The sequence below is a fragment of the Polistes dominula genome, unplaced genomic scaffold, assembly GCF_049000335.1.
Source record: "Polistes dominula isolate Pdom_NZ unplaced genomic scaffold, Pdom_raw_medaka contig_33, whole genome shotgun sequence".
NCBI lineage: Eukaryota > Metazoa > Arthropoda > Insecta > Hymenoptera > Vespidae > Polistes > Polistes dominula.
The window spans coordinates 2,974,397-2,987,729 of NW_028300998.1; the positions used below are offsets into that span (position 1 = coordinate 2,974,397).

Below are 13,333 nucleotides of genomic sequence, written 5' to 3' on the forward strand. Positions count from 1 at the left end.
AATACATTTTTATTTATAAAAATGCAGAGTCTACTTGATTTACTTTTTTATAAATTAGTATTTAAATATTTGAAGACAAGAGATTTGTGTATATTATAAGACATTACATGCATTAATTATATATTATTAAATATGTGTGGGGGAAAAAAGACATATTAAAAAATTCCATTTATATTAGAGCATTGTATATTTTATGTTTTCGATGAGATTATATTATTCTTTATTTGCAGGAGAAATGTACAATTACTTGAGTCTATTTTTTCCTTACTAATTTTCTCCAGCTAGGTATCCATGCATAGATGACTTTATTAATATGTACTAATATTTCGTTTTAAATATATGCATTTCTTATATATAATATATTTTATTATTATTAATATAATTATATATATTATTATTATTATTAATTATTATTATTTTATTACTATAATTATAATAATTATTATTAATTATTATTAATTATTATTAATGATTATTATTATTATTTTTATTATTATTTTTATTATTATTATTATAATTATTATTATAATTATTATTATTATTGTTATAACTATAGAATTCTTAAATCTTACAGAATTTGTTGATACAACCTATATGTCATTTTGTGTATAATTTATGTTATGTTAATACGTAAATCTCTTTCTTACAGAGTATACTTTTATGAGTTATGGAATGCACTATTAGCAACATAACGCCAAAATGTAAAATAAAAATATTGAATGTACATTGAAAATACATGAATATATTTACTTAATAAGTTTCAAAACATATATTGAATCTTTTAAAACATTTACTTATATATTGAAGCTATTATCAAATTTTTCAAAAATAAGTAAACAATTTAACTTATCCAATACAAATAATATAAACTCAGACCATAGAAGAATTGTTCTACAAATAATTCACGTAATGGATTATTTGCTGTTATAAACCACTTATTAATATTTTCAAATATTGTAATATTACAATAAAAAAGAAAGAAAAAAATTATACACGCAAAAAATGAATAATTTTGAAATAACTTTTATCTAACTTAAATATAGAAATAATATGTAGCATTCCACAGCTCTAAATGCATACATACTTCACATGTTTCATATAATACATTTATACTCTTGTAATTTACTACGCGTATGATATATTAATATATATATATATATATATATATATATATAACTTAGACTCATTTTGTTTATTATATACTTTACGAAGTATATATTATCTTTTATTTCACATTAGTATTATTCTACGCCAAATTTTAGTACATAGATCCTCCTAAACAATAATCAAATTATAATTATTATTCTTATTAGTACCAAACTCAACATAGAATTGCACTTTACATACGATTTTCAGTTATATATATATACATATATAACTATACATATATATATATATAACTATATATATAGAGATAGATATACATATATATATATATATATATAGATAATATATATATATTTATGAAATATGCGTGTGTGTGAATTGACACACTACCACACAAATGCTTACATACAAATCTGTACTTGCACACAATAGTCACAGCCACCTGTCCAAATTCGCGCACACGCACACTTAAGATACGCATTTGTCGCACTTATTTCCAATACCTTCGGTATGTTATAATTTTTTGTTGTATATATATTTTTATATATATATATATATATATATGTATGTATGTATGTATGTATGTATATTGCTGGGATATTTTCTGTGTATTATACATAGAAATAGGTGCCGAAATGTACTGCTCTTTTTCTAGAATCTTTTTTATGACCGTTGGGGCTGTTGCATTTTTGTTATGTTTTTCTTTTTTTCTTTTTCATTATTTTTATGATTTCTAATATCAACCTAACAGCATACTTTCGCACTTCCAAATATACTCAGCGTTGTTGGACTTCACAGCCCATAAATCAATAAATAAATAGAGGAACAACAATCTTCAAACATCTTTTTTTCTTATAACAACATTAAAGGCTCTTGGAACGTAACGCAACAAATGTTCAACAATACAATTACGAAAACAAATAGAAGGCACTCTTGCTTTTTAATAAATTAATTTCTTTGTAACGACTCACAAGTTCTACGTACTCTAGGCCTTGATGTATCATCTAAATACAGTCCGATGTCTTTTAACTTTTCTTCTATTTGCTGCGATATTTCTATATCATCACAGCATGTGCAAACCTTCGGAGTAACACTTCCTGTTCACGTTTTTAAATAGATAATAATAGCTATAATATGCGAGATATGAGATAACAAATTTCTCATCATAGATAAAAGAAATTTACGTTTATAACAATTAGGTAGAATATTATTTAACTTTTTATATTATAATAATTTAATTATTGTTATTTGCTTGGAAGCTCACAGCCGACACATTTTTTTAATTCATTATTTTTTTAAATATTTTATCTTATTCGTTGGGCACAGGGCATTTCACTTTTATATTTTTTTTTTTTTTTTACTGCTAAATATACGATGTTTGCGCGGAAATTTACCGAAAAAAAATTAATGAATTTGTGTCCGCTCTATTTTAAAAGGCGTGAGAATATTCACGGTCACTCTAATTAAACTATAAGTACGATACCACTTCAGGTAGAAAAAGAAATAGAGATGTGGCAGTGCCTTGAGCAACCGTTGTGAAATGAATTCTATTTGCCTCCCTATTACCCCTCTGTTTTTTCTTTTTGAACACATTACAAATCGATCATCTTTGTACGATAACAAGATTATTTGTTTCTATCTTTTTTTGCTTATCCATCTAACTACTCTAGCCATGCTCGTGAGATTCATGTTTATCGAGCCTATCACGCATAACGTCAAATACTGCATAATATGGATGTAAATGATGAATTATATCAGTATCTATTAAGATATATGTTTATATCATTAATATTTGACTCTTTTAAAAGATAATTTATAACTGACTTTGAGTTTAATGCTAATTATATCTGTCATTTTCAATATATATATATATATTATATATATACTATATTAAATGTTACATATACATAGATGTACATGCATGTATACATGCATATAAATACACCTACGTATATATTTACAATTATGTATTTTGTGTATATGTATCATACTAATAATATTTTTTTATGTTTTCATTTGTATACTACGTATTTTGAGTGCTTCTATATGCATGTATGTATGTATTTATGTATTTATGTATATATGTAGTACGCATGTGTATTGTGTTACATTTTTGCGTTCTATCAATGTTTACGCACATATTGCATATCCACACGGGCTCGCTTGCTTAATAATTTAATAAAGTTTTTATTTTATATATGAAGAATTCAATTTACAGTTTCAATGTCTACTTTTTGGATTTAGGACTGAGATCACAAGAGAAATTGTATAACAGTGCATATTCATGCAGTATCATGCAAATTTTTTTTGGCCGACATTCAGATCATACGATTTCAAATGAATAAGAAAGCAAACATAGATATGAAAGTAAGTTTTTAGAGGGTCAGAGCTTGTATTTGATGACATGTATCGCTCAATTGATTCTGATCCCCTGCAGAATGAGCTGGATGTGTTTGGGATGTACCTGGTGGTGTAATAGGCATTCTACTAACAGTAGGAGGAGCATCACCTGCACCTCCTAAACTATCTTCGGATACTTTGCCACCTGATTGCATTATACTATTAACTTTATACTTGCTTTGCCGCAACATAGTAGTTTGCGCATTAGCACTTGAATATTTCTCAGTTGACTTCCTATTCGAAGACAATGGTGGAACTACTGTATATCGTCGTTGGCCAGATTGTTGCTGTTGCTGCTGTTGTTGTTGTTGTTGTTGTTGCTGTTGCTGGTGTTGAGATGGCATGGAGGGTTGGTAACGGTTTTGAGCCGCTGGATAATACTGGACCTGAAGGGTGGGTGGTGATAAGGTTGGGAGGGGTCGAGTCATGGGGGAATATGGAGCTGGCGGTGGACTCGCCGGCTTATCTGAACTTGTTGAATCAGTAGTTTGCAAACCCTGTGAAGAGTTGGTACTATCTATTTGACTCATAGTAGAAGATTCATTACTTTGACTGCTACTATTCAAATTTTCAAATTGGTTAGCAGATACAGAACCTGTGGTTCTATAATTATTCGATGCATTCCTCCTACCTGAGGTATAGTTCGTTGATTTATATCCGATTGTGTTGTCAAAATATTGATCTGTATTATAATTTGTATTCTTACGTCCATTCATATAGTCAAAGTTTTGATTTATATTCATATTTCCAATCTTCTGTAAACTATTACTAGATGGATTGTATGTTTGATTATTAAAATTAACATTGGATCCAAAATTGCCAGGCTTGCTTAAATTTTGACCTGAATTGTAATTTCCAGATTTTTGTGTTAAATAACAAGCCGGAGAGCCCACATTGGAAACAGTAGCTCGTTTGTTATATTGAACTGGTAATCGAGGTGTCATAGCAATTGTTGCATATTTATGAGTTCCATCTACATTAGTATACTTGTGTTCAATTGAATTACCTATGCTTTGAACTTTGCTATAAGTGTTTGGATTAATTACTGTTATGTGATTCTGAGTTTTCGCATAGTTACTTGGAGTTATTGTTATACTCGATTTTGTATAATGTCTGGAATTGAAATGTGTTTTGTTGCTGGACTCAAATTGTTGTGAAGATGATGGAGGAGTTGGTAAGAGACTGGCACCACCAGAAGTATTGTGAAATTGTGGTGGATATGTATGAGGAATGAAAAGAGGATGATAAACAATAGTTCTACATTGCATTTGATTAGCACTGCAATCGTCTACTTCATTCAAACAGGTTTGTGAGTTATGCAAATTAGTAGCATGTATGGCGATTGGATGGTAATTTGTGTAACGATTGGACATAGGAAATTTTAATGGCATTAGGGATACCAGAGGCGTAGCTGATCCTGAAGAAGCAGCTTGTGATTCACCATGTGGTTGCTCCGAGTGGCTTGATGTTGAACGTGAATCCTATGATTTATTTTAACAAATAGTAGGAGTACTGCTTAGAGTGAACATTTTATAATTTAAACACTCTTGTAGCAGAATACTAACTAAATGATCAAACGTTTTTCATATTTTGATATTTCTCGATGAAATTCCATAGAAAGATCATTAACGTAATTCAAAGTGTCAAATCTTATCAAATAAAAAGACTATGAAAAATCTATATGAAAATATTAAATAAACGATAAATAAACACACCAAAATTATTACTTACCTCTTGCGGAGCAGTTTGATTGTCTGATGTAGTAGTTTGTTGACACGAAGTATCAGAGGGGTAAATAACTAGTTGATGATCAGACAATCCAATAGGTGCATGAGCAGGTGGTGGAGGTGGCCCAGCAGCAAAAGAATAATAAAGATCCACTTGTGGTGGAGGAGGTCCTGCAGGCATTGGTGGATGATGATGTGGTGGTGCAGCAGGAGCATAAAAATGTGTAGGAGGTGGTGGATGAAGAGACGGGAGCGTTGGCGGTGGACCTGTTGCCGGACTATTTGCTCCAGTACCATTATTGCCACTGTTGTTATTATTTCCACCATTGTTTGTGTTACTCTGCGAATTGCTGGTAATATATGGGTATGGTGAAGCTCCAGCAGCAGCTGCTCCTGCATAATATTGTTCGTACTAAACAAACAAAATATCTAAGGTTTAATTATTCATGTTCTTTAAAAATTACAATTTACAAAAAATATAATAAAATCAACTTCTCATATGAAGCAAATATATAATGTAATAACATATTGCATAAAATGTACAGCTTTTAGATCTTCTTAAATCAGCATATCAGTTTGTACATCATTGCTAGATGAATTAAGAAGCTATATGAAAGTAGAACAAGAAAAATAAGTACATAAATGAATGTGTATCAAATGAAAAGAATAATAAATATAAACAATAAACATCTAATAATTACAAATATTCATTATTATTAATGTATGCATTTGGAATATGTCCTGTATCTTAGAATTTAAGAAACTACGAGAATCAGTGAAATATTTCATATACAATTAAACTATTGGAAATAAACATATATAACATTTATTCGAAATTTATGATATATTATTAATCTATTTTGAAGTAATCGATGTCATGAATTTATACTTTAGTAAATATGTGATTATATTTTATTGTTCTTTTCTTTATGTATAAAATTCTTGCCAAATATAATAGCTATAAGTACAGCAAAGCAAGTAATATATTAACACTTTCCATGTCACATGTACCACCCAATGGTTCATGCTAAACTTTCCATTCAGGCCTTGTATACCACCAGTGGTAAACGCTAACATATTTAAAGCGTCAAAACATGAAATGGCTTGAGTGAAAAATTGAGCAAAAACTATTTGGCACAGAATATGTTAATATATTTTTTTATTTCCTTTATGTAAACACTACTCAAAAATTAAATTATATTTTATTGCACACATGTATATTTGTTATACTTTCGTATTTTGTTATTTAATTAATTATTTTTTTTTGTAAATGAGATCGCTTATTGAAACGATAATAAAAAGCAAATAATATAATGAAAGTAATCTATTAATTATTATTATCATATATATTGTAGTGCATATCATTATCATACGTTATTGTTATATTTACATGAACTTAGATAGTTCAATAACTATGAACATCTTTATTGACGAATACAAATATTCTTTTGGTCTTAAAATGTTTTTTCTTCATAATGAAATATTTAATTCCATAATTCTATAAAAATATTAATATTAGATGATCTCGAATATATAGAAAGAAAAAGGATAATTTTAATATAAAAAATTAGATTAATTGCATATAATTGACATAAGTGGTATGACTTTTTTGGTGTATAATATCAAAACATGACATATATATATGAAAACTCTAAGTGGGCATGCAACAATAGGCCATGCGGAAGGCACAATAAAGAGAATGCACAAAAAAACATGTTGCATGCTATTCACTTAGCATTAGACCATGTACCTTTAGACCTCAATACTGTATAGCGTCGAGAAGAACGTAAGTAGGCATTTGTTGAGGGTTGGGTAGAAACGCCGGTGGTATGGCTTCCCCCATCAAACCGTTTGTCTGTCAAACCGTAACCGATATACCGTTTAATGTAATGGTTGCTACATGAACCCACACTCATTTGAGAATATGTAAGGATGTATGGAGGATCCAATTCTAATATAAGGAAAAAAGTATTATAGAACTGCCTAATATAATTTACTTACAGGCATAGGTGTATACTGGTACTGTTGAGGCATGTATAAAGATGGTCCTGGACATGGATACATAACTGGGGCAAAAGTTTGATGACCAGTAGCAGCTTGAGGACCTACCATTAAACATAATTATGAAATTCTGAATAATATCTATTATTCTCTATAATGGTAATATATATATATATATGTATCTTTTGGTTATAAAATTATACAGAAAATATTTACCAAAAACACCTGTAGCTTGGTAAATGGTTGCAGGATCTGCTGGTGGTGCTATAGGAGTTCCTGGTGCAGGTGCTGCTGCGTTGTAGAATGTCATACCATTCTGGTATGTAAGACCCATACCTACACAAACAATTGAATTTAAAAGTAGTCATACTTTCATTAGTACATTATATACAGATATATTTTCATAAATAAAATAGAAAATAGATAACAATGCCACCACGATCAAATTATAAAAAAATATATACTATGTAAGTAAATGTATATATGTATATTATCAAAATATTAATATTGAAAATTTGTAATATAAGTACATTTTGATAATTTTCATTAGCAAAAAAAAGAAACTAACCATTCGCATAATAATAAGTACTACTAGGCACAGAAGGTGGCGAGCCAGAACCACCATCGAACGATCTGTTGAAGGGTTGTTTCTTAATTGCAGGAGCTATATTAAGTTTTCTCTCTCTTAAGATAATACTTTCAGGCTGCAAAAATATAAATTTAATTTCTATATTCAAATTTTAATAAATATTAAAGAACATACACATATAGAAGTTATTTAATAATGCAAATAGGCGTAAATAATGGTATTGCAAACCTCTTGTTGGAGCCGCTTGGCTTCTTCTTCGGTTTCAAAAGTAACAAAACCGTAACCTTTGGACACTCCAGCACGATCAGCTATTATTTTTGTAGCTTTTACAGTACCATATTGAGAAAAAAGTTCTGCAAGTTCTGCCTCACTAGTACTTGCTGAGATTCCTCCAACAAATATACGATTAGGTACCAATGTACCATACTTTGGTGCTGCCATGGTTAAACTTGTGGCTGATGCAGGGCTAGAAGATGGGCTGGACCCCTCTGTACCGCCCGTTGATGCCGAACTCTAAACAAGATAACAAGGGTATAGTAACATTATTTTATTTACAAGATTTTATTAAATAAGTATTGTCAATTAAAAGGAATTATTTACACAAATGTGATTGCAAGCAGTAATGATTACGTTTAGAATTAAAACACATACAGACTACATCTAATGTATGGCTATTCAATGAGAGAAAGAGTGAGGAGGAAAAGAGAGAAAGAAAGCGAAATATCAAATGAAATTATATGCATAAGATATAAAAAATAAAAAGACAAGAAATAAAAAGAAGATAAACAATTATACAAATTCTATTACTCCAGTTGAAAACAAAAGAATATTACTTTGGTACAAAACTTGTGACAATAATGTTGATACAAAGAAAGGCGAAAAAGAAAGAAAGTGAAACAAAATATTAGGAAAAATCACGAATAATTCTGTCGGACGGATATTCAGCAGTTTACGACTACCTTCAAACACGTGCATGTGACCTGACCGTCTCAAGCAGCCGCTTTAACGACTCCGCTTGGATCGTAACGATGACGAAGTGCGAACTAGGAAAGAAAAACAAAAGACGCATATAATCCCGGTACGACTTGGAAGGTTCCTTTCTGTGGTCGAGAGGCAGGTTATGCGTCGATGTCAGGTCGTCGTTGCGTCGCGTTATCGTTGACGATGAGGCGAGCTGGTGAACGATATTCACGACCAAAACCAGCTGTCAATCGAACGCGAGTTGTCGGCGAAAGAACTGCCTAAAAATATTGATAAGCGAGAGAAGACGTCGCTCCGTACGGAACGTAGGACGAATTGCCACCTGTACGGGGGTGGTAATTAAAACGCGCGTAAAAAAGAGGGGGAGGTGAGGCCTAAATCTAAGGAAGGCTTGCCGAGACGCATATCCTCTTCTATTTCGAAACCGAAAGGAAAAAATAGTAGAAGTGCAGAAAAGCGCGAAAGTTGATACAATTCTTTAAAGGGATGTTGTAAAAATGTCTTCATTTTAAAGTAACTCACCATCTTCGCGAGAGTCGGGCGTGTAAAGCGTGTCCACTGGCCTTGATAATTTTCGTCGTAACAACTTTTGAATACCCTGGCCTCGCTCGAGGGTCACCTGGGTGCCCAGGGACTGCCAAGGAGCGTTGCGATCGCTTTGAAAGAACTTCCAGCCTCCGGCGAAGCTGCTGTTCCTTCTCGTTGAACTTCCAAACACTACAGAGACACTTTTACAAGATGGCAGCCATACCAGCCGCGAAGCGCGCCAATTCGTCTGTATTTCAATTTTTTTTCCTAATACTACGTCTAATGTTTTTAATGTTATTTCTATCAAAATTTTTGGCTTTTCCTATCCCTACTTCCTCTTTCCTTGCTTCTCTTCCCTCAATTTACTGTTTCGTTTTTTTTCTTTTTATTCATTCTACCCATTTTATTAGAGGAAAACCAAAACTTCCAAGAACTTTTATTTCCGATGTTTTCTATTCGATGAATGAACTATAGATTTATTACAAATTTGGTCAATTTAATATATATTATTATATAATATATTATGTATATATATACACGTATATTATATATATATATATATATATATATATACAAATTCTTATATTAGTAAATATCTATATCAGATCTATTAAATTGATAGTCTTTAGGTCTTTCATACATATATTATCTTATTGAAAAAAAAAATAGATAGAATGTTTGTTTATTTAGTATATAGAAATATTTGGGAGATATTCATTCATCGTATAAGCATGGCATCAAAAAATATTATTTATTCAAAGATAAAGAGTTAGAAAACTTGTTATAAATTATTGCATATTAAAATAATTTAATTTATGTTAATAAAAAAATTCTTTTTTATTTGTTGGGAAGAAAGGAAATACCATTTAATACACTTGTTGTTACATACAGAGTCAAATAGAAGGAAAAATCTAGATATCCATTTAGCATCATTCCACCATAAAAACAATCGATTACTTTTGGACATATATACTAATAAATACTTAATTGAATTCTTACCTAATTTGTTATAAACACTCCAGACTGGTTTTCCTCGAATATCAACATGATGGCAGATCAAATACTTTCTAATCAACAAGGGAATAAAAACACTGAAATTGAAACGAGAAACGAGAACGGAGGAAAAAACTAAAATATACCTCCTCACTGCATGGTTGAACTTTGAAGACTGAAACATTCGCCGCCTTACTGCGTTATCAAATAATTGTACTTCCTTTAATAAAAATTCCTTATTTGTTTGCCTATAAAATTAAAAAAATCATTTAAATTAATTAATTTTAAAATTAAATAAGATTGCATATAATAAAATTAATTATAATAAATAAATAATCTTAATAATACGATCAAAATTTTTCTTTGCAAATTTGTTTTGATCATAGTTGTACCAGAGACGCTGAAGCTTACATGTTTGCTTTAAAACAAATGACTCGTATCGATAGCAACGAACATTTTACATGACACATAATATACCTACATTACATATATATATAATATGTATATATGTATATATACATATATATCGTTTATTACTCCATTATTATATATATATATATATATGTATATACTTACAAAAACAAAAGATAAATATATAAACAAATAGTTGCATCACGCTTAAGAAAATAGTTAAAATTTTGTTCAATAAATATTAAGTTTATTAGATATAAATTTTATTCTATTACTTTTTACAAAAATGCATGAAATGTTTAAACTTCTGATCATATAAACTATTAAATCATATATGGTGTGTATACCAGCCCCATTATAGACTCTCGTAATAGAATTTTACTATTGTATATATAAGAAATTTAATAATATATTTACAAAAAATTTACAAAAAATATATTCTTTAATATATGTATATCTTTCTATATAATTTTAATCAATACACTTTGCAGAATTCCCTGGAACAAATATATACGGTGTCATGTTATGACTTTGATAATCAGAAAGAATTTCTGAATTGTCATTCGTGTTCTGAAAATAAATGAAATCATTAAACTTATTCTGATATAATAAACTTATGTATGATTGAAAACATAGAGAAAAAGTATTGCCTGCTTACATATTTTTTATGCGTAGCGAGACAGAAAGTGCAAACTTGTGGTCTAGTTTGCATATCATTCCAATCATCCATTGAGTATACTCGACTACTTTCTTCTAGTCGTAAACAAGGTTGATCCATAGCACCAACGACAAGAACTGCACCCAAATGGCTGATGTAACTACTCGCTAATCTGAGAGTTTCTATTTTGGATAATTTTCTATCTGCAGGCTCCGTTGGAATCAATGTTCTCAATGCGCTGAAAGCTGTATTCACGCTGCACAGTGAAGATTGCTTTTCTTGAATCGTGAACCTGTATTTATTGACAATGTTTTTCAATGATTTTATTGCAAGTAAATTGTGTTAGAAAATAATTTCTTTTCCCTCTCCATGAGCATTGAAAGATGTATTGTATAATTAGTCTTTGCTTTGAAATTGCTCCAAAAAATGCAAAGAGGAGAGGAAATCTTTCTAAAACACACACATACTAAACAAAATCATTGAAAAATACTGTATGCAAAAAGAAATCTTATCGATTGTTTTTATCGTTAATTTTACCAATCTATCATTAAATATAATAATTATATACTAAAAATAAATTTAAATAAATACATATATATATACAAATGCTATATATATATATATATATAGAATTGTTTTAATGATTTATTGGCTCATGTTTTATACTAATCACAAAAAAATATTTAACTGAAATGTTATATTACCTATGAGTTCTATCTCTTTCACGTGCGTTAGCTTGATATCGCTGTTTATTTGATTCTTCTTTTTTACGTGTATTCATTGTTTAAATATTTATTTTAAAATGATGATATAAATGATTTTTTTTTTCAATTCAGTCGAACACTTTTTAAATTCTTGTCCAGTCGCGGCAAGAACGCCTTTATGAATGAATATTACTCCTATTTCCTTTAGTTCCTCCAGTTTATGGAAGTCCCCTCTCATGTGTTACCGCCAATCCCCACCCCAACCCTTGCTGCAACGGAACATATGTGAAATACATGTGCATGGGGGATCAGGGCCGTGTGGATCGTATGACAACGTATAAGAAGAGAACACACATAAGTGTTTTAAAAAATAAAGTTTTTGTCAAACGAAGACAACCAAAATTTAACTTAAATATATACAAATTTATTCAGATTAAACAAACAAAAGAAATATAAATTTATTATTAAATAAATAAATACGTTACGAAAGTATATAATTGAAAATGATTAGAATTAATTATATAGATTTATTCGAAATCATTCATCAATTAATATTTGTTGTATATGCTATGAATGACGTGAATAACGAAATATATTTAACTCTTATGAATATGCGCGAGTACTTGCGGACGCCAAGACTCCCACGTAATATGGTCAGGAGTTGAGTTTCACATTACACTCAATAAAAACAAGCCGTTGACTGGTAGTAGGGCGCGGAAAACAAATTCCATCTGTAAAACTAATTAAGACACTTTCATACAGTTTCCAGACGGTGACGAATAGTTACTAACAACTTGATGTTTCAATTTTCTCGCCGTCGTGCTTGTATAAACTATTTTTTTAATGAAAATTAAATTTAAAAAAAATATTTTTGTTCATTTCTTATTTTTCATATTAAATAAGACGTGAAAAAATATTATTGTACTGTTATAAGAAAGTTTTAATCATCCAAATTTCATTATTTTTCAACATTTGAATAATATATTTTTATAAATATAAATATTTATATTTATTATATTTTTATGATATATATATATATATATATATCATAAAAAATGTATTGCTGAAAAATAAAAAAATTTATTACTAATATAAAATATTATATATCATTAAAAAAATTGTTTCATTAATATTAATTCTAGTATATACTTGTATAAATGCATTTATAATATAAAATAAAAGAATGTTTTTAATAATGTAATAAATAAAACTACATTGTTTTATATTCTTCTAA

General features: G+C 29.3%; 2 protein-coding genes across 4 annotated transcripts; both read right to left on the reverse strand.

The window, feature by feature from the left end:
• Positions 1-168: 168 nt before the first annotated feature.
• LOC107071630 (uncharacterized) lies at positions 169-9,717 on the reverse strand. 2 transcript variants are annotated; one of them, XM_015330783.2, is made up of 8 exons: positions 9,328-9,717; positions 8,784-8,867; positions 8,053-8,337; positions 7,804-7,939; positions 7,452-7,571; positions 7,236-7,339; positions 5,239-5,646; positions 169-4,988 (listed from the first exon to the last, which is right to left on the reverse strand). In XM_015330783.2, exons 3-8 carry the CDS (start codon positions 8,263-8,265, stop codon positions 3,483-3,485), a joined length of 2,487 nt encoding a protein of 828 aa, XP_015186269.2. In that variant the 5' UTR covers positions 8,266-8,337; positions 8,784-8,867; positions 9,328-9,717; the 3' UTR covers positions 169-3,482. The 2 variants fall into 2 exon arrangements, with proteins under 2 accessions (XP_015186269.2, XP_015186268.2); XM_015330782.2 differs by lacking the exon at positions 8,784-8,867 and having other exon boundaries at positions 9,328-9,715.
• A 1,404-nt stretch (positions 9,718-11,121) lies between these two features.
• On the reverse strand, positions 11,122-13,021 carry LOC107071631 (transcription factor 15). Of its 2 annotated transcripts, none has more exons than XM_089173521.1 (3): positions 12,100-13,021; positions 11,396-11,651; positions 11,122-11,307 (listed from the first exon to the last, which is right to left on the reverse strand). In XM_089173521.1, the coding sequence occupies exons 1-3, from the start codon at positions 12,174-12,176 to the stop codon at positions 11,209-11,211; spliced, it is 432 nt and encodes a 143-aa protein (XP_089029647.1). In that variant the 5' UTR covers positions 12,177-13,021; the 3' UTR covers positions 11,122-11,208. The 2 variants fall into 2 exon arrangements, with proteins under 2 accessions (XP_089029647.1, XP_015186270.1); XM_015330784.2 differs by having other exon boundaries at positions 11,396-11,687; positions 12,100-13,017.
• Positions 13,022-13,333: the final 312 nt, after the last annotated feature.